Raw genomic sequence first — 22,074 nt, forward strand, 5'->3', positions numbered from 1 at the left:
TCGCTGGGGCCCCCAGAGGACTCCGCGGCCAAAGGCGTCTTCCCTTCAGCATTGGAGCAGGCCCCGGGTGCCGTGAGGACGCGGCTGGCCTCCGGGCACACCCAGATGGAGGTCCCTGCGGGTCCCCAGCCTGGCTCCCCGGCCAAGTCACGTCTTTCCTCGACTGTATTTTGGTGCCAGGTGTGACGGTCCCAGTGCCCGTGGGCAGGTCCGAGGAGGCCTCTGCAGAGTTGCCCCGAGTTGCTGCCTGCCGGGCTACAGTGTCCCCTGATCAGGACACACGGGCACAGGCACCGAGAGGCCCCGTGCACCCAGCAAGGGGCTCAGGCCCTGCCCAGCTGTCGGGGACGGCAGCACAGAGAGTGGATGCAGCCCGCCTGTCTCCAGCCGCCGCCAGCCACGGCAGGCAGGGACACGGGAGCCAGCCCGGCAACGTCCCGGCTCCTGCATGACTGGCCCTATGGCCTCACGCTGGGCCTGGTGTCCCCATCTGTACAGGGGACGACCCAGCACACACGTCCCAGGGCCATGGGGAGGGCGAAGTGCCATTGTGCACACAGTCCTCACGTTAGCTCCTGGCACGTGAAGGACACGATGAACATTAGTTACGCTCGTTAGTAATTCAGCCAAGCTCCTTAATCGTTCTTTTAGGCCAAAGTTTGTGGTTTTGTCGTCGAGGGTCCCGACAGACCCCGCACCACACCGGGTGGCAGTGGTTATGCGGCAGGGGCACTGGGGCCTGTCCCAGGGGCTGACCTCAGCTCCGACATGGGGACAGAAAGGACCCCTCCCACAGCGGGGCGAGGACGGGGCCCGACAGGCCCACGCAGGATAGCCCAGCGCATCCGAGAGGGCGGCAGGCCGGGCAGGCGTGAGGACTGGAAGCCGTCCCCACCAACGGCCCTCTCCTCCGCGAGCGGGGGCGTCAGCCTCCCCATCTCTCTCTGGTCCGTCCCCAGCCGGCACGTGCAGCGTCCTGGGGGCTGCCGTCAGGGCCAGGCAGAGGCCGAGCCTGTGGCGCGGGGAGCCAGGCAGACGGGCGCCCCAGCGGGGCCTGACCGGCAGCCAGGAGGGGTCTGGAGGAAGGCAGCCCCCAACCCCTGCCTGGATGGGTGGCGGCAGGGCAGGATGGCGTCTCGTTTTCATTCCTCTGCCCCACTGGCCAGGACCACCGTGCCGGCTGCCCCCTCACCAGCATGGCACCACCACGGCGGCAGCAGGCAGAAAAGCATCCTCCACACACACCCGCACGGCCCAGCCTGGGTGGCAGGACAACTCCAGCCGTCCCAGCCCCAGCCCCTCTCAGTACCCCCAAACACGGTCACCACGGCCTCCAAATGGCTTGGCTGGTCCCTTGGGTTTTTTGTTGGAGCACTGGAATTTTTGGAAAAATGTGCAAGTATGTTGGTACTTAGAAAAATACAAGAATTTATTAGAAGCAAACAACCAAAACGAAGAGACATTGACCAAACTGCCGCACTCTCCCCATGACTTCGCAGGTGACTCAGCACAAATGTCAGCACCGAGGCACGGGGGTCCCCGGGACTGCAGGGAACAGTCTCAGAGACCCAGGGACGGCCAGAGGGTCTTCCCCCCGCCCACCTCCCCCCTTCCCCAGCAGGATCGAGACGCCACAGCACATGCACAGGAACCCCCACTCCACCCACACTGCAGCCCCTCGGCACGGCCCGTGCTGCAGCGGGCGACACGAAGGGGCCCACAGGTGCGTCTTCAGAGGGGCCGGGTTACCAGGTGAGTCTGAATGGTCGCGCGAAAGCTCACAGCTCAGACAGTGCAAACGTGCAGTCACCAATGAGGAAACATTTACAAGACGATCACGTTATCTTCACAGAATAAACCATGTGAAATAAAAATTGTCATTATTTTTAACCAGAGAATCAACAATCTAAAAGAAAAATATATAGAGTACAGAAATTCAGCACCATGTACTGTACGGCTAGAATTAACCAGACATGTTCAAATGAATTTACGTGAATATTTAAAACAATTTCAAGAAGAGGACATGGCATTGCAATCTGTATCTACTCCTCACCTTGGCAAATTCATGTAGTAAACTTACATGGTTTTGGCAATAAAATTTCAGTCCTTATTAACTGGGCTTTGACTGTCTCACAAAAACTGTTAATAATCTACTTCAAATGGAAAGCTTGAGGCTTTAATTAAACACAGATTAATAATTCTGTTGATCTCCGCTAAGCACTTCTGAAATTTTACAAGGAACTTCACTACCGGGGCTCATGAAAATGGCTCCCAGAGAAGTACGCACACGAAACCTCCCCTGGATCTTGCACAGATGGTACCAGACGGACACTGGGAAGAAGGTCTGATGTTTCAGCCAAAACCTTTAAAAATTTTTGCCAGATGCGGTACTTGAGCACTAAGTGATCAATTCGAAAAAGGGCAGCTTATAACTCACACTAAGTCTGTCCTGAATTAACTCTGTATTCAGAGAGAATTAAACAATGTGTTTTAAGTAACTGAGTATTGAAATAAGAAGCTGGAATCAGCGGGACTTCAGGCCAGGGCTGCAAAAGCAGCTTCGGAAGTCAGGCCACGCCTGCGTGTCCACAGACGCTGCAGACGTCCGGGAGCGAACGTCTTCCGAGATCCGGCTGCCTTACAAGCTGCTCGAGGGCGAAGCCCAGCTCTGTCCTGTTCCCCAGCCTCTCCACCTGGACGGAGCCTGGGATAACAGACGTGCAAATATTTGTGGGATGAACTCACTGGACTTCTCTATTATGACTCTGGATGTTGCGTGTGTGTGTGTGTGAGTGTGCGTGTGCCTGTGCGTGCGCGTATGTTGTGTGTGCTAAGAAGGGCTTTCTCTATGCCAAGATATTTCTTTTAACTCTTTTGGGACTTTTTCTGTTTCCTTTTCTCCTTTTTATATTTACTATATTTTATCTATTTTCAGATGCAAATTTTCCACATTTCTGAAATCAAGATACACCTTACCAAAGACAGTCTCTTAATTATATCTTGCCAGTGGTTTACTTTTTCCTTTCTGAGAAACATAGAAAATAACGGCGTGTCGTACAACTGATAGTCTCTCAGACGACAGAATTCAGTGTGTCTGTGACCCACTCAGAATTTATTTGCCGTAAGGACCGAGAAGGGGATTCAGCTTCCTTTTTTCACCAAGGCCCCCACCACCGTTACAAAAACCGCTCAGGGAGCAAACCGTCTTCCCAGAGCTGCCGGTCTGCGTGCGGGTTCTGCCAGGCCCACTGACCTGCCTCTCAGGCCTGCTGGGAGCCTCTCTACCTGCCAGGGCTTTACGAGGCGTTTACTGCCTGCTAACGCCTCCCTCCTGTTATGCTGCCCTCTCAGAACTTTCCTGGCTGCTGCTTGAAGTTCATTTGCCCATGAAAACTTTACAGTCAGCGTGTCAAATCCCAGAACAGTCCCGTGGAGATCCGAAAGGGCCCCGCCGGTACCCCAGGGGAAAGAGCCCAGACGCATGCAGATACAGCCGTGCCCAGCCCAGGAGGTGAACCAGGGGTCACCCGAGCCCCTGCAGGTGCATGACCGAGGGGCGAGCGGCAGCTCAACACTGGACAAGGCGCAGGGGACTGTCGCACCTCGTGGCAAGAGCCCCCGTAGGAAGCCTGCACAGGCCACCGTGCCCAGACCCTGGTCTCCAAACATCCGTCTCCTACACAAAGAACCAGGCTCCTTGGAGAACCGGTGATCGCAGGGCGGGGGCAGGGAAAGGCCGGAGGAGCCTGAGTCTCGTAGCGCCAGAGAAGGGCTCGAAGAACGACGGGATGCGCCTGACCTGGGCGCCCGTGGCCTCAGCTGGAGCAACGTGAGCAACGCGATGACCCCGGCCTCAGGTCACAGCCCAAGGAGCAGCGTCAGTCCCCACGAGTGCACACGGCTGGACACAAGTGACTGAGCAGGTAAAGTGGGGGACAGACAAACCTTCCTCACAGAAGAACCCGGCAACACGCGCCCCCAGGTGGAGCCTAAGCCCCCTCCCACCCCCGGGAGAGGGGACACAGCCTTGGCAACTGGCCAGAACTGCAGAGCGCCAACCACTGTAACAGCGATAGATACTAGTTACTAACACAGCAACTGCCACGCGAGTTGTATTTAACTCACGCTAGTTTTGAGCCCCGGGCCTCGAGAAGCATGTGTACCTCACAGGTGTCTTCACCTAGGGAGCTGCGAGAATGATTTTTTCAAGTTGCCTATGACTCACACATCCACAAAACAATAAAAAATAACAAATTTTCCATGAAATTAGAAAGGATCATTTTGCTTTCAAAGTTTTTATTCTATTTTCGTAATAAAACACCATGGACTCAAGGCAAGTTTTGTTTTCTAGCGTGGCAGCCGGGGTGCTACAGCCCCACTGGGTGTGTCTGACCAGCAGTCACAGCAACAACCAATAAAACCAACCGTGTGTGTTGGGGGTAGACGTAGGGTTTGTTCTCCTTTTTCTTCCCTTTTTCTGGTTTAATTTCTCTGTGGGACAGCCCCCCGCGCTTCTGTCCAGGAGCCGTCCCGAGAAAGGAATTCCTGGGGTTTAAAGCTACCCAGCACAGCAGCCGGTAACGACGACCTTTCCAAATACACCTGCTGTCTGCTGCTGCTCCTCCTGCCCTGCACACACCCCGCGCTCACCTAACACAACCCCAACCCGTCCCCGTCGCGCTCCTGAAGGGGATGTGCTGGTTCCCTCGGCTGACGCACTCGCTGCATTCACACCCGAGACCCCTGATCACAGAAGGGCTCGAGCAGCGCTCAGCAGAGAGAGGGCTGCGCACCCCGCAAAGCAGGGCTCCGTCCCCGAGACCCCCAGCAAGGCCAGAACCAGCCCTTGTGGGCCGTGAGGGTGCGAAGCAACCGTGGCACTAGGTGTGACCTGGGCCGGCTCTGCAGCCGCCAGGTGTGGCCACTCCAGGCCCAGCTGACCGTCCTGGACTCAGCAAACACCAGTCTACTCCGGGTCTTGCCGACTCCCACATTCAGACCACTGCCATCGTCACCAGTCCACTCTTCCACTCCAGGCTGGGCATCTGGCAAACGTTTTAGATGGAAGACATGCACACATATCAAAAAGAAAGTAAGTCATGTGATCAAAACAGGTTACCAGGCCTGAAAAGGTTGAGGGGTCACATGCACCCACACCCCTCCTCACGGCATGGTGTCCTGGAAGGACCAGGCCTCCCTGCAGGGCAGCTGGAGCACAGGCCTCGGGGCAGGGACCCCACCACCGTGTGTCCCTCCCTCTGGCGCAGGGACACTGCTTTGCTGTGGGCACGGGGCCCACGTGGCTCCACACAGGCCAATGAGACTGCCTTTGAGAAGCCCCTTCCCCACCGCAGGGGGTGCACAGGGCAGTCAGCCCTGCAGCCACCCGGCCACCCACGTGGGCCCCACCGTCCACTCCACACCTACCAGCCTCCTTCCACCGCCTGCATCCACTGATAAGCCCAAAGAGCTGTCCCTACACCCTGCAGGGCCCAGCGGCCCTCTCTGACCCCCTCCTCGCCCGCCTGCAGCCCCACTGCCTGGCGGGTACGTGGCACCGCCTCCCCCTGGCCTCCCCTGGCTCTGGCCCAGGAGGGCGCCTCCTCCCAGCAGCCCTCCCTGCAGCGCTGGCTCCTGGCAGCCGCTCTGCTTTCTGCCTGGGATTTGTCTGAGCCTCCTGGGGTCAGTGACATGTGAGACCCAGGTCCCTAGCTGCCTCCCCTACGCCAGGACAGAGCAGGGCCTGGGCACAATCGGCCACGCTGCGTCCCAGGCAGGCTCGGCTCCCGTTCCCCACCTGGCAGCGGCCCCAGGGGCCACCCCGTCCCTACTTCTCCTATCGGCTCTGGGCCTCCGAGCCTTCAGCACCCAGGAGGCCATCTGTGGTCTCCACGCCAGAGCTTCTCTGGGTGCCCCACGCCGCCTGAGTCACCGAGTGGATCCCTCGTCTCCTCTGAGCCCAGAGCCCGGGCTGCTCAGGGACCAGAGCAGGAAGCTGACTGTGGTACACACGGTGCTCTGCCTGTGAGGGGGGGACACCCACCAGACACGGCACCTCCAGCCGTGGGACAAAGGAGGGATGCCCCGCAAAGCACCTTCAAAAAGTGCAGAAGGACCAGGGCTCAGGCCTGTGGGCTCCCAGGGCCACCGTGGGCCCCTCTCCCCATGCCCCCACCCCACATGCTCCCCTCCAGCCCCTCAGCCCTCCAGGCTGCAGCCAGAGGATGCCCTGGCTTGCACCCTGCAACCTCGCCTGCCCCGGCTTGCACCCTGCAACCTCGCCTGCCCTCTTCCCCCAGCCTGCACCTCCCTCCCCCCATGTGCCCTCCCCTGAGCCCTGCTCAAGGCTTGCAGCTGCAGACCCCAGCCAGGACAAGCCAATCCCAGGGGGTCAGGCTGGGCATGCAGCCCCAGTGGGGGCCACTCCCAGGGCCCCCACCCGACCCCGCACTGTGCCCAGCAGAGGCAGAGAAATTCTTCAGAGACCTGGCAGGGCAGGGTGTGGGGTGCCCAGGCAGGCGGAGGCCCTCACAGAGTACTTCCTATGCCAGTAAATACTCCACTGAACACTCAGGCGCGGGAGACACAGCCCTCAAACACAGGCCCCCCTCGTCCCGGCCTGCCCCGCACCTGGGGACTCAGCGCAGCTGCCACACGGGCCCTGGAACCCGAGGGGTGACCGCAGACTGGCCCCAGGGCAGCGCAGAGCGCCTGCTGCAGGAGCCCCCCCAGAGCCCCCCAAGTGCTTCTCCTGGGCCGAGCTCGTAGTGAGACCTGGCCCTGGTGACGGTCTCGTCCGGATCTGTCCCCCTGGGGAGCTGCTTTTGTGTCCCTGCTGGTCACTCCACGTCCCTCCAGCCCCCCGCCCGGCCCCGGCCTTCCACCTGGATGCAGCTCGCAGCGCGCACCACCCGGCTGCAGCCGCAGGGGCGGCGAGGTCGTTGCAGCAAACAGGAAGTTGCAGCAGATCTGACAACCGTCAGTGATGAAGGGAAAACAGGGCAAAGCACGTGTCCTCACGAGTCTGTCTGCGGCCCGGACAGACGTCACTCTTGACGGAACGAGCCCCCTGAGAGCCCCCAGCCACCCCGACCCACACACAGCAGCCGCGTGCGCCACACTCAGGCTGGAAGCGAGTGCCCACGACACACCCCAACGAGGGCCTGGGGCCCCGGGACCACCCGGGGGGACTCTCTGGGTGGATGGGTAGGTCTGTCCACTGGCCCCTCAGCGTCCTTCCAGCACCACAGCTCCCGAGGCTCCAGGAGACTTGGAGGACGGTGGGTGAAGCGGCAGCCAGCAGGGCCAGGTCTCAGCTGCAGGCGCAGGCTCACCACAGTCAGAGCACCGCGGCCAGGGGACACTGTCCACTCCAACATTTCACAGGGCCAGCAGGTGCCAACCCAAAAGCCCGAAAGGCAGGCCAGGGAGGGTGCTCGGGGCTGGAGGCAGGGCCGCTGCCCACCAGGCTCGTGCTGGGGACCTCGTCCACCCTTGTCTGCTCTCAGGACCTCACGGCAGCCTTCCAGGCCCCTCCTGGTGGCTGCAGAGTCCCCAAGCATGGCCAGGCCCAAGCCTGGAGGGCTGCACGCCCAAGGACCACCGCAAAGGCCAGCTCCTACAGGTGCCGGCAGGTGGGCAAAGAGACAAGCCCTGGGTCTGGCAAAACAGCCCCTGCGAGCCGGCGCGGTGGCTCACGCCTGTGGTCCCAGCACTTGGGACACAGAGGAGGTGGGAGGACGCTTGAGCACAGAAATTCGAGGCTGAGTGAGCTGTGATGGCACCACTGCACTCCAGCCTGGGCAACAGAGCGAGACCCTATGTCGAAAAAATAACTAACTACAGGCCGGGCGCGGTGGCTCACGCCTGTAATCCTAGCCCTCTGGGAGGCCGAGGAGGGTGGATCGCTCGAGGTCAGGAGTTGGAGACCAGCCTGAGCGAGACCCCGTCTCTACTAAAAATAGAAATAAATTACCTGGACAACTAAAAATATATATAGAAAAAATTAGCCGGGCATGGTGGCGCATGCCTGTAGTCCCAGCTACTCGGGAGGCTGAGGCAGGAGGATCGCTTAAGCCCAGGAGTTTGAGGTTGCTGTGAGCAAGGCTGACGCCATGGCACCCACTTTTGCTGGGCAACTGAGTGAGACTCTGTCTCAAAAAAAAAAAAAAAAACTAACTAACTACATAAAAAACAGCCCCGGCAATGCCGAGGGTCTGAGGGACCAGGCCACAGAAGGTGAAACAAGGCCGGCAAACATGGCCCCTTAGTGCCTGGCGGCCTGTCACCTCCACGGTCTTACACAAGGTCAAACGTTTCCCCTCAGTGGAGAAACAGGAGCAAGTTGGTGCCACCCGCTCTAACACAAATGGCTGGACGGCCCCAGCTGTGTCCCCCATGAGCAGTGCGTGTCCTGCGGCCAGTGAGCCCGGGCCAGGACAGCCCACCAGCCCACCAGCCCACCTGCCCACCTGCCCACTGAGAAGTCTGAACCCCCTGGCTCATGGCCAGGTACTTTCAGTACAACCTCAAGAGACGCAGCTGCCAGTTCGTGGGGATTCTCAGCCTGGGGAGGCCGATTCTCCCCCCAGCAGGTGCTGCCCCGGCGAGGTAGCCGTGGAATAACGGCGTCTCCCACACTGACCACATGGCCGCCCCAGGCAACGGAGGGCCTGGTCCACGTGGACGTGTGCACCATCGCACACAGCAGCCCCCGGACGCCCGTCCACCAGCGAAGAGGAAACAAACTGCCCTGCAGGCGAGAGACCCCACCAGCCAAAGCGCATGCCGAGCCGCTGTGAGCCCTGAAGACAGATCACGCTGACCGAGCCAGACACACAAAGACCACGCGCTGCACGGTTCTGCCACACGGAATCCCTGGTTAAGGCAAAATTCCAGAGACAGAGCACAGAGGGCGGAGCAGGACCGAAGAAGGCAAGCTCCGTGGGGAGGGAGTGTCCACAACTGTCGTGCTGATCGCTGGACGCTGCACGACATTCAAATCCCACCTCAACAGAACTGCTAAGAGTGAAACGAAAAAGCAAACGAGAGCCCAGGAACCCACAGAGCTTTCCACCGACCACCAAGAGCAGCTCTGACCACACTGGTCCCCAGGGCGCCCAAGAGGGCCACGCACTGCCAACGCCAGCGTCACCTGTGCAGGGCAGCACAAGGCCTGGCCCAGCCTTGCGAGTCCAGCTGATCAAAATGTCCCCTCCCCGGGCCCCCCTGACATTCTGACAGGCGACTGTGGCCCTGAGAGCCACCAAGGCTCAGGGACCACCTGGCCCCCTTACAGCTCCATCCTTGCCCTCCCTGCACCCACACCCATCCAGAACCCCAAATAAGGCCACTGTGGCCCCCTGCCCCTCGAGGCTGCTGGCACACCTGAGCATGCTGTGATGTGGCACTGCCACGTTGACAACACGCGTGACAGGACAGAGACAAGAGGCTGATTGACTCAGGGAGGGACAGGGACACAGGGGCTGTGCCTGAAGGATGCGGAAAATTCCGCCTGCCTAGGCAAGGCAGCCAGGAGGAACCCTTGGAAAAAGGACCGATCAAGCAGGGCAGGAAGACGTGAAAAACCACGTCCTGTCCAGGCGGCAGCACTCAGGTAGGGCCGGGAGGCAAACCCAGGACTGCTGTGAAGCTTTCCGGAGCCCCGGCACCAGGCAGGCGGGAAGCAGGTGGGAAGGGGTGTGGCAGCCACACTGCAGGGGCAGCTCCCCCTCCGCCTACCGCCAGCCACAGGCAGGTAAGCCCAGGCTCGCTGACCGGTTCCTCAACCACCCAAGCAGCCCACGAGCCCCGCTCAGCCCCGGAGCAGGCCCCCAGGACAAACGCGAAGGCTCGCTGCGGCCCACCAACAAGGGGCCATGCTGGGAGGAGGATGTGGGGAGACCCTCGGAGGAACACTGCCTGCCTGCACCAGCACCTCACCCCTGCCCCCGGCCTGGGGCCTCAAAGCACGGGCCGCCGCGGTGCGTTTCCTACTCACTGACGCCCAAACAGGCCGCCGAGGTGAAACACCACCAGGGCGCACGTCGGTGAGAGCTGAGGCCCCTCCCGCTCCCGCCCCCGCCCCCGCTCCCTCCTTACCCGGCGTGCGGCCTCTCGCTGGGCACCTGAATACCCTGCCATGGAGACCCAGGCGAAAGCCACGTCTTCTGTTCTTAAATCTCCTTGGCTCCCACAATGGGGACCAGTCACACAGAGAGCATGCGAGGAAGGGACCAGGAAAGGACGCCCCTGAGGCCAGGACCCACTCTGGACTCTGCTGCACAGCAAACAGGGACCAGACTCAAGTCCACACACTGGGTGACACCTGACCCAGGTCCAGGGTGGGGACGGGGCATAGACGAAGGGGAGGCAGGTCCAGTATGGAGGCCGGAGCTGGAAGTGGGGAGGCCCAGTGGAGGCTGAGTGGGCTCTGCAGTGCCATGAGCACCCGGGCAGCGACGGCCCGGACAGTCAGAGTGGCTGCAGTTAGGGGGGGAGCCTGGGAGGGCCGCCCGAAGCCCAGCGCAGCTCTGCTAACCCCCCAGGGGCAGAGCAGAGCGAGAGCTCCCAGCCGCTGTCCCCACCCACCCCAAAGAGGGTTCTTGTGCCCAAGAAGACAACTGGCCGAGGTCTGGTGACTGACCAGTGGGTCACAATTCACTTCAAGTAACGGCTGACCCAGGCCCGTGCTCCTGGGGGTGGGGTGAATTTATTCTCACTCCCCGCGGGGAAAACAAAACCAGAGGAGCCTCTGCTGCACCTGCAGTGACACCGGGCTGCTTTCCCAGCACTCAGGGCACATCGCCGGCTGCAAAACCTCTTCTGTGCAGCACCAAGACTGAACCGGGGACTGGGCGCGCCGCCACCCCGCCCTGGCCCGGAACCGGCACCAGCCCAGCCCGTCAGGGGCCTGGCCAGCCCGGCATGGTCCTGGTGGCGCAGCCGCAGGGCCACAGCCGAGCTCGGCCTCCGCAGACAGCGCAGCCACACGCCCGCCCACGGCCTGCTGAGAGCCCAGCGCAGCGGGGCCAGCGGACACTCCCCCAGCGCCACTGCCGTCTCTCGAAACAAGACTTTTACGTGTAAAGTTTAAGCCATGTGAGCAGTACAGGCACCGCCTCTGCTCTCAGCACCCGACGGCCACTCGGGGCAGAAACCTGACTCAACAAGTCACAAGGTCCCCAGATGCTCGCAGAACAGGAGGCCCCACGATGGCCGGAAACGTGTGAGTTTCAAAGCCACAGAACCACGAGAAGGCAGGGATCCCCACAGGCTCGGCGCACGCAGGTGACTCCTAAATCCTCCGGCTCCAACGCACGCAAATTTTCAACGATTCCCTTTCCTGGATTAAAGCCTGACAGCGGAAGACAGCCCGGCGGCCTCGCGCTGCTTTTGCACTTGAGCTGTCTGTGCTCACTGTGGAGATCGGAAGCCCGGATGGCTTTCTCGTCCACGTCTGCGAGTTTGTAGGATTATCCCAAACCCTCCAGGGAGCCCTGACAGTCCGGGGCGGGCCAGCTCAGCATCGCCCTTTCTAAAGCGTCTAGTGAAGAGTCACCCACTTCTCAGATTTAAATGCACCCTCAGATCTGACCTGGTCTCCCACAGGAAAGCCTGGAGGGGCCGGGGGCTCAGAGTCCACTCCCTGCGCTCTGTGGGTCTGCCTGGCCAGCAGAGGGGCACCGGTAGGCCCCAGCCACCGCAGGAGGGGCGTCCTGGATGGCAGCACCAGGGGGCTGGCCCAGGGCGGGCAGTCAAGACTCAGGGCCTCTGGGCACGGCTCCTCTCCCCACCCATCCCTGGAGAGTCCCAAGTGTCCCAGAGAGCTCAAGTGAGCAGAAGCTGGAACTCAAGTCACATTCATGCTTGCTTTGGGGACAGCGTGCCTTCTCCCTGCCGCAGCTCCTCCCTGAGGCCGGGCAGCTATTCCCATGAGCGCACCAGAAAGGCACACCTGGAACAGCAGGGAAGCACAGTGTGAGCACAGGGCTGAGAGTCACACGGGCTACAGGGCCCAGGACGGGCGCCAAGCGGCCACCTGTCCAGCCCCATTGCTGGATGGAGCCCACCTCCCACCAGGAGCCACCTGAGGCTGCCACCGAGGGAGCCCTGCCGCTCAGGGACACACGCCTCCCCCAGTGCAGCCGCCCCACTGCTCCCTTCAGCTCCCGTCCGACAAAGCCTCCCATCCGCACTGCAGCCTCCCACCCGCACCCCCAGCCTCCCAGCCGCACTCCCAGCCTCCCAGCCGCACCCCCAGCCTTCCAGCCGCACCCCCAGCCTCCCACCCGCACCCCAGCCTCCCACCCTGGCCCCTGCACAGAGGGGCTCTAAAGGGCACTTGGCCTGGGTCTGGGTTCTGTAACTTCCAAATAGGACCCAGCAAGTCCATGGCAACACCCCCAGCACAGCCTCTTCCCTGACACCATCACCAAGCAGAGACCCGGGGAGGAGCGCAGCCCCGCCCCCACGCCCCGCCCACTATGACAGGAGGACACGTGGGCCCCACCTGCCGCGTGGGCCCCACCCTCCGCATGGAAGGCACTTCGCGGTGACGCCGGCCAGAGGGGACTTCTCGTCTGGGGCTCACCGAGCCCCAGAGCCCCAGGGCTCACCGAGGGCGGACCCCCAGGCACTGCGACAAACCTGGGAGGAGCACGGGCACCGCCAGCCACTTGCAGGCCCAGGGAGATGTGCACAAAGGTGTGGAAGGGTCACCAGTCCGGACAGAGGTCCCAGCGTGTGGGCTGAGGAGACCTTTTCCCAGGGTGACTGGGTCAAACTATTCTCATGGTGCTACAAAGTGATTCCCTTCCCGGCCTCCTCCTCTCCCCAGTGAGCTGGGGGGGGGCCTTCGCGGAGGGCACATGGTGTGTGGAGGCGTCACTGCTCTGCCATGTGCGCCACGTGTTCCTGTGCTCTGACCGGTCAGCCTCGACCTCCAACACGGCAAACGCTGGGAGTTAAACCTGACATGAACCAGGACTCTCGGGTCCTCCGCAAGTCTCAGAACAGGAGGGACAGAAGTCTGAAGACCGATGTATCGTAAGGGTCTGTAATCGTCTGGGCTGAGAGGCGGTGGACACAAACCCTACGTGTGAATGTTCTCACAGGGCTGTCCAAAAGATCAAAACAGGAGAAACATTTAATACTTCAAATCAAAGAAGCCCCACTCGAGCCCCCAGAAATCTAAACTCTCCCCTCCGCAACTCTAGAGGAGACAAAAACAGGAACACACGGAGGACGGGACTCTGTGAGCAGAGGACAGAGGCTGAGTCCACGGCCGCCCCAGCAGCACAGCTGGAGGAACAGGCCATCGTCCGGCTCACGTCAACACGCCAGACGCCGCCGGGGCAGGCCTGCAGCGCTGTCTGCGAGCGGGGAGGCGTCCGGGCCTCCCCGTGACCTGCAGTCAGCTGGCACCTGGACCCAGTTGATCCCACCGCCCTGGGGGACGAGAGGACCCCACCTGATTAACAGAAACTCGGGAGAAGTTTAGAGAAAGTGTACTGGGATCTCAGGTCAGAGGCGGTAATGTCAAAAAAAGAAAGAAAACGCTGAGCCACGTCCGGCCTCGGGCCATCGCAGGGGGACCAGGGGCCTGGGAGGGCCCCGGCGGGGCCTCAGGCAGCCCACCCCGCGCCTGGCACCAGGAGAGAGGCTGCTTACGAAACGAGGAAGCCCCCGCCCTCCTGCGCAAGAGCGCGGCTGCACAGCGGCTTCCCCGGTGGGCCGGGCACGCTGCGTCCCGGCCAAGCTCTTCTCCCCAGCCGCGGCACTGTGCAGAGAGGGCACTTGGAGCCATCTGGGTGACGCCCCAGGAAGTGAGTGTGGCCAGAGGCGGGCGGCCCAGGGCGCCCTGACACCGAGAGGCGTGGCAAGGAGAAACGAAGGCAGGGCGTCCGGGAAGCCAAGGAGAAGGTCTTTGAGAAAAGAGGAATAACAACAAGTGCTGGGGAGGACGCGGAAGGTCGGAGGCCTTGGACACTGCTGGTGGGCGGTGACGGCAGGTCCTCGCAGGGTTAAACATGGAGCTGCCGCGGCCGCAGTCCCGGGACCGGCACTCCCACCAGAACTGAAAACATGTCACGGCACTCACACAGACGTCACAGCAACATCGTCACAACAACCAGAAAGTGGGGACAGCCAAACCCATCCACGCGAGAACGAAAAGCAAAACGCGTCACATCACACCGCGAGTGTCACTCAGCCGTAAAGGGCAGGGAGGCTGGCGCAGGCTGCGCCGTGGCTGCACCTGGCAAAGGCCGCGCCCAGGGGAAGGCGCCAGATGCAAAGGGCTCTCGGGATCCCTCTCACGTGTCACCCTCAGACAGGCAAATCCACGGGGACGGGGCGTGGACTGGTGGCTGCCAGGCCGGGGTGTCGGTGGGGGTTACGCGTACAGGGTCTCCTCTGAGGTGATAAAAACGTTCCAAATTGACTGTGGCGACAGTCGCCCACCCTGTGACTGTACCATGAACCCACAAGCCGCGCCCTTCAAGCGGGAGATACCGTATGTGGACTCCACCTCGGCAAAGCCATTACCAGACAGAAAGTCCTGGAACAGGAGTCCACGGAGCTAGGACAGAGGACGCCGCTGGGCACTGCCCGCATGGGGCCCCTGTGACGGGCTGAGGCCAGGGGACTGCCAGGAGCAGGGCTAGGACACTCAGCAGGGCTGGAGGAGACGGGGCTTCAGTGTTTTCAAGGTGGAAGAAACTGCAGCAGAACCATCTAGAAACAAAGGCAACACTGAAGTCCCAGGAGAGAGGGACACCCACCCCAAGGCCACCGTACACTCCCGGGGCTCAGGAGCACCTGTGGGTGGGAAGGCCCTCGGGTCCCTGCTGATGTTCCCGCCGAGCCCACTCCACGGGTGTGCGGCCGCCGGGCCAGGCGGAGGGCAGGGCTGCACGGAGTTGACGGAGCTGACACCCGGAGCCGGCTGTGCTCCCGGGACCCCCCCCCCCCCGCCCGCTGGCCTAAGTCTCCTCCCCGAGAAACTGCCTGGCTGTGGGGGGGGAAGCTCTGACACCACAGCCGGCTAGAGTTCACCTTCTCGGTTCACCCCTCATAAAAACGCAAGGCAGCAAAGGCCAGAGGCCTCACTTGTCAAACCCGCCACAGCAGGCGAAAGAGGTAGGCGTGGACCCCCGGCCAGCCCTTGGCAGGCCAGTGGGCAGTGACAACAGGAGTCCGACTTGGGAACGAAAGAGCAGCCACAGGGCTCACCGAGGGCGGACCCCCAGGCACTGCGACAAACCTGGGAGGGGCACGGGCACCGCCAGCCACTTGCAGGCCCAGGGAGATGTGCACGAAGGTGTGGAAGGGTCACCAGTCCGGACAGAGGTCCCAGCGTGTGGGCTGAGGAGACCTTTTCCCAGGGTGACTGGGTCAAACTATTCTCATGGTGCTACAAAGTGATTCCCTTCCCGGCCTCCTCCTCTCCCCAGGGAGCTGGGGGGGGGGCCTTCGCGGAGGGCACATGGTGTGTGGAGGCGTCACTGCTCTGCCATGTGCGCCACGTGTTCCTGTGCTCTGACCGGTCAGCCTCGACCTCCAACACGGCAAACGCTGGGAGTTAAAGCCGACATGAACCAGGACTCTCAGGTCCTCCGCAAGTCTCAGAACAGGAGGGACAGAAGTCTGAAGACCGATGTATCGTAAGGCATTTACCGCAACGCCATCTCTGACATCAAAGCATTAGAAGGAACCAGAAGGTTCCTCAGTAGGACAGCTCAGCTGACTGCAGCATGGCGTGCTGGGGACACGACAAGGCCAGCAGTGGTGATGAGGAAGCAGAGGCTGCTGAACAAAACATCGTGTCGATCCCAGGATGCTAAGGACAAACGACTCAAGTGCACACAGGCAGAGTCCAGGGGTGACCTCCCGGCGGGGAGGACGAGGGGGCCTGTGAGGGAGACGTTCAAAATGGCACAAAAGCGACCACCTAAAAGGAGAACAGCGTCCATCACAGCCAGCACGTCCGTCTCAGGTTCAGACACCTTCCTCCCGGGAACCGCGGGCCCCGAGGAAGCAGCTGGCGCACTGGTGGCTGTTGGAGCTGGCAGTCAGCTGGTTTCCGAGACGAGAGCAAACGAGAGAGAATTCCTTCACGGGCCTGAGCCCCTCTGCAGGGCACGCTCGGCAACAGGGGCACGTGTCGCGCAAAGGCAAACAGAGTCGCAGAGCAGAGCTTCTGAAGTCTAGTATTAGCACAAACCAAGGAATTAAAAGGTCCTTCACCCAACAACTCGCTTTCACAGGTCAAGTGTCTGTCCCACAAGCACCATATCCCAAACCCGAACCCAGGAAGGAGGCCCCGACCGGAAACGACTGACTGTTTCCACCTGGTGCTCCAGCGTCACCCAGGCCAGCAGAGGGGACAGCTCCCGCCACGGGGGGCTGCGTCCCACACAGTAATAAACCTGACAGGTGCTTCTCCACTTACCCCCCACTCACGACACATCTGGCGGGATGCACCCACGTACTGTTTGCTAAAACAGATGTTCCTTCTAGGTGTAAACGTAACGCAGAATTCCACACAGCCGTAGGAAGAGTGAAAATGCAGAACATGCGGCTCAACACAAGTGAATTGAGTTACCATTTTAATATCAACAGAGAGAAAGACGTGTATACAGCTGAAACCCAGCAAAAATGCTAGAACTCAGAATCAAAGATTACTGGAAAGAATGTTTGCACAGCAAAATTCTTTTCCCTTTGAGACTAAAATGCCCCATCAGGCTTAATTTTCCTGACATTTCTGAGGCTTTGAAGCCACAGCCAGTGGGTCTGAATCATCTGAACCAACCATGCTATAGCGACATGTTACTGGAGAGCCTAGAATAGAACGCTAAACACACAGGCACACACCCATGCAGGCACTTCTGCAGAAAATTATCAAATACGAAACTAGATAAAGTTGCCGTAACAAAGTCCGTGGGAAAGGAGCTCATCTCCAGCAGGTGAGTATGATACATGGCGCTCAGAAGTTAAAAAAAGAGAACACAAAAATAGCGCCTACTTTTATTAACAAAACCCAAACCCAGCCTGTGCCTGAACTTAGCTTAATGATACACTGCGCCCATGCCTGCCGCCGGCAGAGACCCAGATCCTTCTCTGAAATCTAGAGCATGCTTGTATCAGCAGCACACATCCATCACAACACTGGCACTGCACCAAGCCGTCCACCTCGGGGAGGGAGGGAGGGAGGTACGTGGCTCCACAGCTCCATCTGTGCCACTTGGAGCTGCATTCTGCTTTATTTGGGTTGGCAGTGTGAGCACCAACAGCGGGGTGGCACCGTGGCTGAGGCGCTGAACTAGGGCAGCCTCGGCCTGCCTCTGGGAGCTCCCGGTGCATCCTGGGCCTGGGCTCCCTGTCTCCCCAGAGACACCACCTCGGGTCAGGTGGGGCTGCGGATAGGGTAGGGGCAGCCCTCGAAGGTGGAGCCCTCAGGCAGTTAACATCCCTTTTCTGGCCTTCAAGAGCTTCTCTGCATCTTCTTCTTTAATATACAAGAAACATAAAGTTCTCTGGGCTTTCAACAGACTCCCCTTATTCAGGAACTAAAGAGATACTAAGTTACAGGGTAAGACGAGGGTACCCTACACCAAGAGCCCTGCTCAGTCAGCCACCGACAGAGAGAGGCAAGCACCCAGGCATGTGGGGCCAAGGCCTGGGGCCCAGAGTGGAGAGCCCAGGACCAGAAGTCATGAGCCAGAGTTGGGGTGTCGGGACCAGCATTCAGGGGCCTGGGGCTCAAGGCCCAGGTTTAGGGGCTAAGGTTCGGAATTTGGGGGTAGGAGTTTGGGAGGGGGGCGCTGGGGGAGTTTGGGGTAGGGTCCAGGTTCAGGGCCCCAGGACAGGGGTTCAGGGCTAGGAGTCGGGGTTTGAGTTGAGATTCAGGGTTTACAATTGGGCTAGATTGGGTTTGGGGGGCAAGGGACCAAGTTTGAAGGCCAGGGTTCTGAAGTTAGACTTCAGAGTTTAGGGACCAGGGACAGGGGTTTGGGGGCAAGGGTTCAGAGTCAGTTCTGGGGTTGGGATCTGTGGTTATGTTCCAGGGTTCAGGGACTCAAGACAGAGGTTTGAGGCCAAGGCTCCGGGAAAGGGTTCCAGGGTTCAGGCCCAGGGTTGAAGACAGGGCCAGAGCCAGGGGTCTGGGGGTCAGGGTTCAGGAATCAGAGGTGGGGCTGGGTTTGGGATCTGATGCCCACAGACTGGGTTCGGGGGTCTGGGTTCCAGGGACTGTGAACAGGGGTCAACACTGGGATTCAAGGACTGGAGTTTTCCTGCCAGGATTTGAAGACAGGGTTCAGAAGCAAGGTTCTGGGGTTAGGGTTCAGCAGACAGAGTTTGGAGGCTGGGGTTCAGGGGCCCAGTCTTCAGGTTCCAGGCTGGAGATCAGGGCAGGGATCTGGGGTTCTAGGCTCGAAGGTCAGGGTCCGGGGATTTAGGGTCTTGGGGTTCATGGTCCAGGAGCCAGGGCTCAGAGTTTGGGGTTTCGGGCTCAGGGTTAAGGATCAGGGTCTGGGGATCCACGGCCCAGGGGTTCAAGGCCCAGGCTCAGGCACGGTTCAGGGCCCGGGGCCACAGGTTGGGGACCCCGCTGGGGCCCAGGGGTCCAGGGCCTGGGCTCAGGCAGGGTTCACGGCCCGGGTCCGCGGGTTGGGGTGTGAGGTCTGTGGGGTCGGGCCGGGGCCGGGGCCGGGCTGGGCCGGGTGAGGCCGACCTGCAGCGGCCGCACTTACATCGTCGAAGAGCGAGCCCACGTTGGCCGTGACCAGCAGGACCGCGGTGCCCTGGGCGGCCGCCTTCCCCGCCATCGTGCCGGGCGGCGCGGGCGCTGGGCGGGCGGCGCGGCGCTTCCTCCGGGGCCAGCGGGGTCTCGCGGGGCCGCGGCGTCAGCTGCGCCGGGGGGCGGCCCCGGAGCGCATCGCGGGCCGGCCGGTCGGGCCGGGCCTGGCCGGGGCTCCGGCCTCGCGCTCGCTCGCTCGCGGCTCCGCGGCCCCGCGCTCGCTCGCCGCCGCCGCCGCCGCCGCCGCCGGGCCTCACAGCCGTCCGCGCGCAGCCATTAGCCCCGCCGGGAAAGTTCCCGCAGCCGCCGCCGACTCGGGCTGAGGGCGAGTCCCGCCCCGCGGAGCCGGGCCGGGCGGGGCCTGCGCGAGGGGCGGGGCCTGCGGGGGCGGGGCGGGGCCTGCGCGGAGCCAGAGCCAGGGCGAGGCCGGAGCGCGGGGCGGGGCCTGCGCGGGGAGGCGGGGGCCCGAGCGAAGGGCGGGCTCTGAGGATGGGCGGGGCCTGCGCGGAGGTGGGACAGGGCGGGATTTGGGCGGGGCAGGGACTGGGCAGGGCGGGGCCCGCGGGCCGAGGCGGGGCCTAAGCGGGGCAGAGTCTGCTCCGGGGCGGGGCGCCGGCCTGCGCGGGATGCGGCCTGAGCAGAAGTTCTGGCTGGGGGTGAGGCGTGGGCCTGCGCGGGGCGGGGTTTGAGGGAAGGGCGTGGCTTTAGCGGGGCGGGATCTGGGAGGGGCGGGGCCCGAACTGCAGAGAGGCCTGACTGGGGGCGGAGCGGGGCTTGCGCGAAGCCAGGGGCCTGGGCGGGGCCTGCTCGGAGGAGAGTCTCGCTGGGAGGCGGGGCCTGGGGCCCGGGCGGGGCCTGCGGACGGGGCGGGCCTGCGGAGGCGGCCTGGTCCGGGCTGCTCCCCGGCTGAGCTCCTGTCAGTCAGGCAGGCGGGCCGCCCCGCCCCCCGCGCCGCGGCTGCGTACAGACTCCGCCCTCCGCACTCCTGTTTCGTCACGGCCCGCGCTGTCATCGCCTCTTAAAGGGGCCGTGTCCTCCTTTGCGCCGTGGTTCCGATGGGATCCCGGGCTCCAGGGCGGCCAGGCCCGGCTCCCTGCGGACAGCCGCGGGGCTCTGCAGCTCCGGACGCGCTCGCTCGCGGACAGGCCCCTGCGACGCCCCGCGCTGACGGGTCGCGTCAGAGTCTAGGGCTGCGCTGGGGACAGGGGCAGGAACCGGTTGATTCAGTGACGGCCGTTCAACCCGCAGGTGCAGGTGTCACGCGCGCGCGCTCACCGAGCCCGTGGGCGCCGCGCTCGCGGCCCAGTCTGGTTCGGTTGTGCCGGGACAGACTCGCCGGCCGGCCCCCAGCCGCGCTCAGCCGGGCTCGCCCGAAACCGGTTCCCTCCGAGCCCACGTGTGCTCCGGCCGCGGGGTCTGCGGGCGGGACTCGCGCCGCGGAGGGTCCCGACCGGCAGGACGCGCGCTCGTTGGCAGACCCCGGGGAGCCGGAGCCCCCCACCCGGACACGTGCGCGCGAGAAAGGGGGTGGGTGAGCTCGGCCGGGAGCCCTCGCCAGGGACCGGACCTGACGGGCGTCGGCCTCAAGCTGCAGGAACAACGTCTGCCGCTCACGCGCCAGGCTGCGGTTTGTTGGGGTGGCCCCCGCCGGCCACAATCTCTTCTTCATGCCGCGGATGCCCTTGCTGGAAACCAAGGGCAGGGCCTGGCTGGGGCCTGGGACCGGGCATCTCCCCTCACACCCCAGCACACCCGGGCCAAGCGCGCGGCATCCCCGCCTCCCTGTCCTTCCCCAGCCCCCTCTCCTCCTCCTCGCTTCACCTGCGATGCCCTGCCCCCGGACACTGCCCTTCTGGGAGGCTGCCACCTCCTCTTTCCCAGACACCCCTCACAGGCCTGTCCCCCGAGTCCTGTGCCCAGCCTGAAGCCTCCAGCACCCTCGTGCATGGCCCTAGCCATAGCATCAAGCTCCTTGTCACCAGCAGCCACACGGCGTCCTACTCCAGGCACCTCACCTTGCCACCACTTCCTCTCCATTTCACTTCTGCAGGACAACGCCCTGCCGCTCCCGTTCCTTCATCAGCCGTCACATGCACACGCACACCTGCACACACATGCACACACACAGGCATGCATGCACACACCTCTGCTTCTCCCCAAAGGTAGAATCCCTCTGTGCACCCTCTCCCCCACCTCTCCCTGGCCCCTGCACCCACCAGCTGGCCCCGGAGCTGACCCCTTTGCATCCTCTGAGCTGCTCCTAAATTAGAAAAAAACCAGAAAACTAGAAAACACCCCATTTCTGCACCCCTAGCATCTCAGATCTCAGGGGCACCCACGCCAAGCACCAGGCCCCTGGCTTCTTGCACGTGTTCCCTCTTCACCCAGAGATGTCGTTTCACCCCTTCTATCTCCTTCTGAACCAACAACCACCCCGCCTGGAGGACACTAAAGTCCTGAGGAAGGATGTGCAGGCTGGGATCTTCCCCTGTCGACCTACATAACAAAGAAGCTCAGGAATAGGCGTCACAGTGGGAATGCACGTGCAAATTGTGTGCACATGAAGGGAGACAAAGGAAGACAAAGGTTTTCCAAGGGAAAACGAGAGGGTTACATAGTTGTTTTGAATCAATTCTCCTTGGCTACAAGGATCAGTAACAAGGGTGGCAGCAGTCTGAGGCTGGACAGGCAGTTGCTTGGCAGATGTTCTCGCGGAAGTATTTTTTTGTACAAGGTTTTGGTGGCCTTTGTGTAAGGTCAGAGTTTTTGCAGAGTCTTTGTGATAATGTTGTTATCAAGCATTCCTGCCTGAGCAGCCCCCTTCATGGCCCTCCCTGGCCACATGTGTCCCTGTTTTTAACACAAGTGACTCTGTCAGACTCTGACAGCCTTCCCACCCCAAGTCGCAGGCCCACCAGCACCTGCACCTCCTCTTCCCTGCTACTGGGAATGAGGCGCCCCTCCCTCCCTCAGCCACTCCCTGGGGCTATGCCGCCAGCTCACCAGCCACCCGCTGCCTCTGATCTTAGAGAGCCCCGTCGCCCTGCTCCCCTCGCTGCACAGCTTCTCCTGAAAGTTGCCCAGAGCCTTGGCCCTGCGAGCCGGGGCACTGTCCTCCAGCCGCTTGCATCTCACCGCTCGCGCCCACGCCCGACTCTGCCGTCCTCGCAGGGCTCTCACTGGCCTCCAAGTTCTGGCCTCACCTGACCTTCCAGTGTGGTTGAGGTTGCCCGGGCGTCCACGGTGTTTCTGCCCTGCCCCCACCCATCCTG

At 62.0% G+C, this 22,074-nt stretch overlaps 1 protein-coding gene across 1 annotated transcript in view; it reads right to left on the reverse strand.

The window, feature by feature from the left end:
* The window catches only part of INPP5A (inositol polyphosphate-5-phosphatase A), a 163,171-nt gene extending 144,137 nt beyond the window's left edge, over window positions 1-19,034 (reverse strand). Inside the window, exon 1 of the mRNA XM_045569270.1 lies at window positions 18,756-19,034. Coding sequence (XP_045425226.1) covers window positions 18,756-18,830 — 75 coding nt within the window. The 5' untranslated portion in view covers window positions 18,831-19,034. The remainder of the gene's footprint in view (window positions 1-18,755) is intronic.
* Between the last annotated feature and the right edge of the window lie 3,040 nt (window positions 19,035-22,074).

The sequence above is a fragment of the Lemur catta genome, chromosome 14 (genome assembly GCF_020740605.2).
Source record: "Lemur catta isolate mLemCat1 chromosome 14, mLemCat1.pri, whole genome shotgun sequence".
Lineage (NCBI taxonomy): Eukaryota > Metazoa > Chordata > Mammalia > Primates > Lemuridae > Lemur > Lemur catta.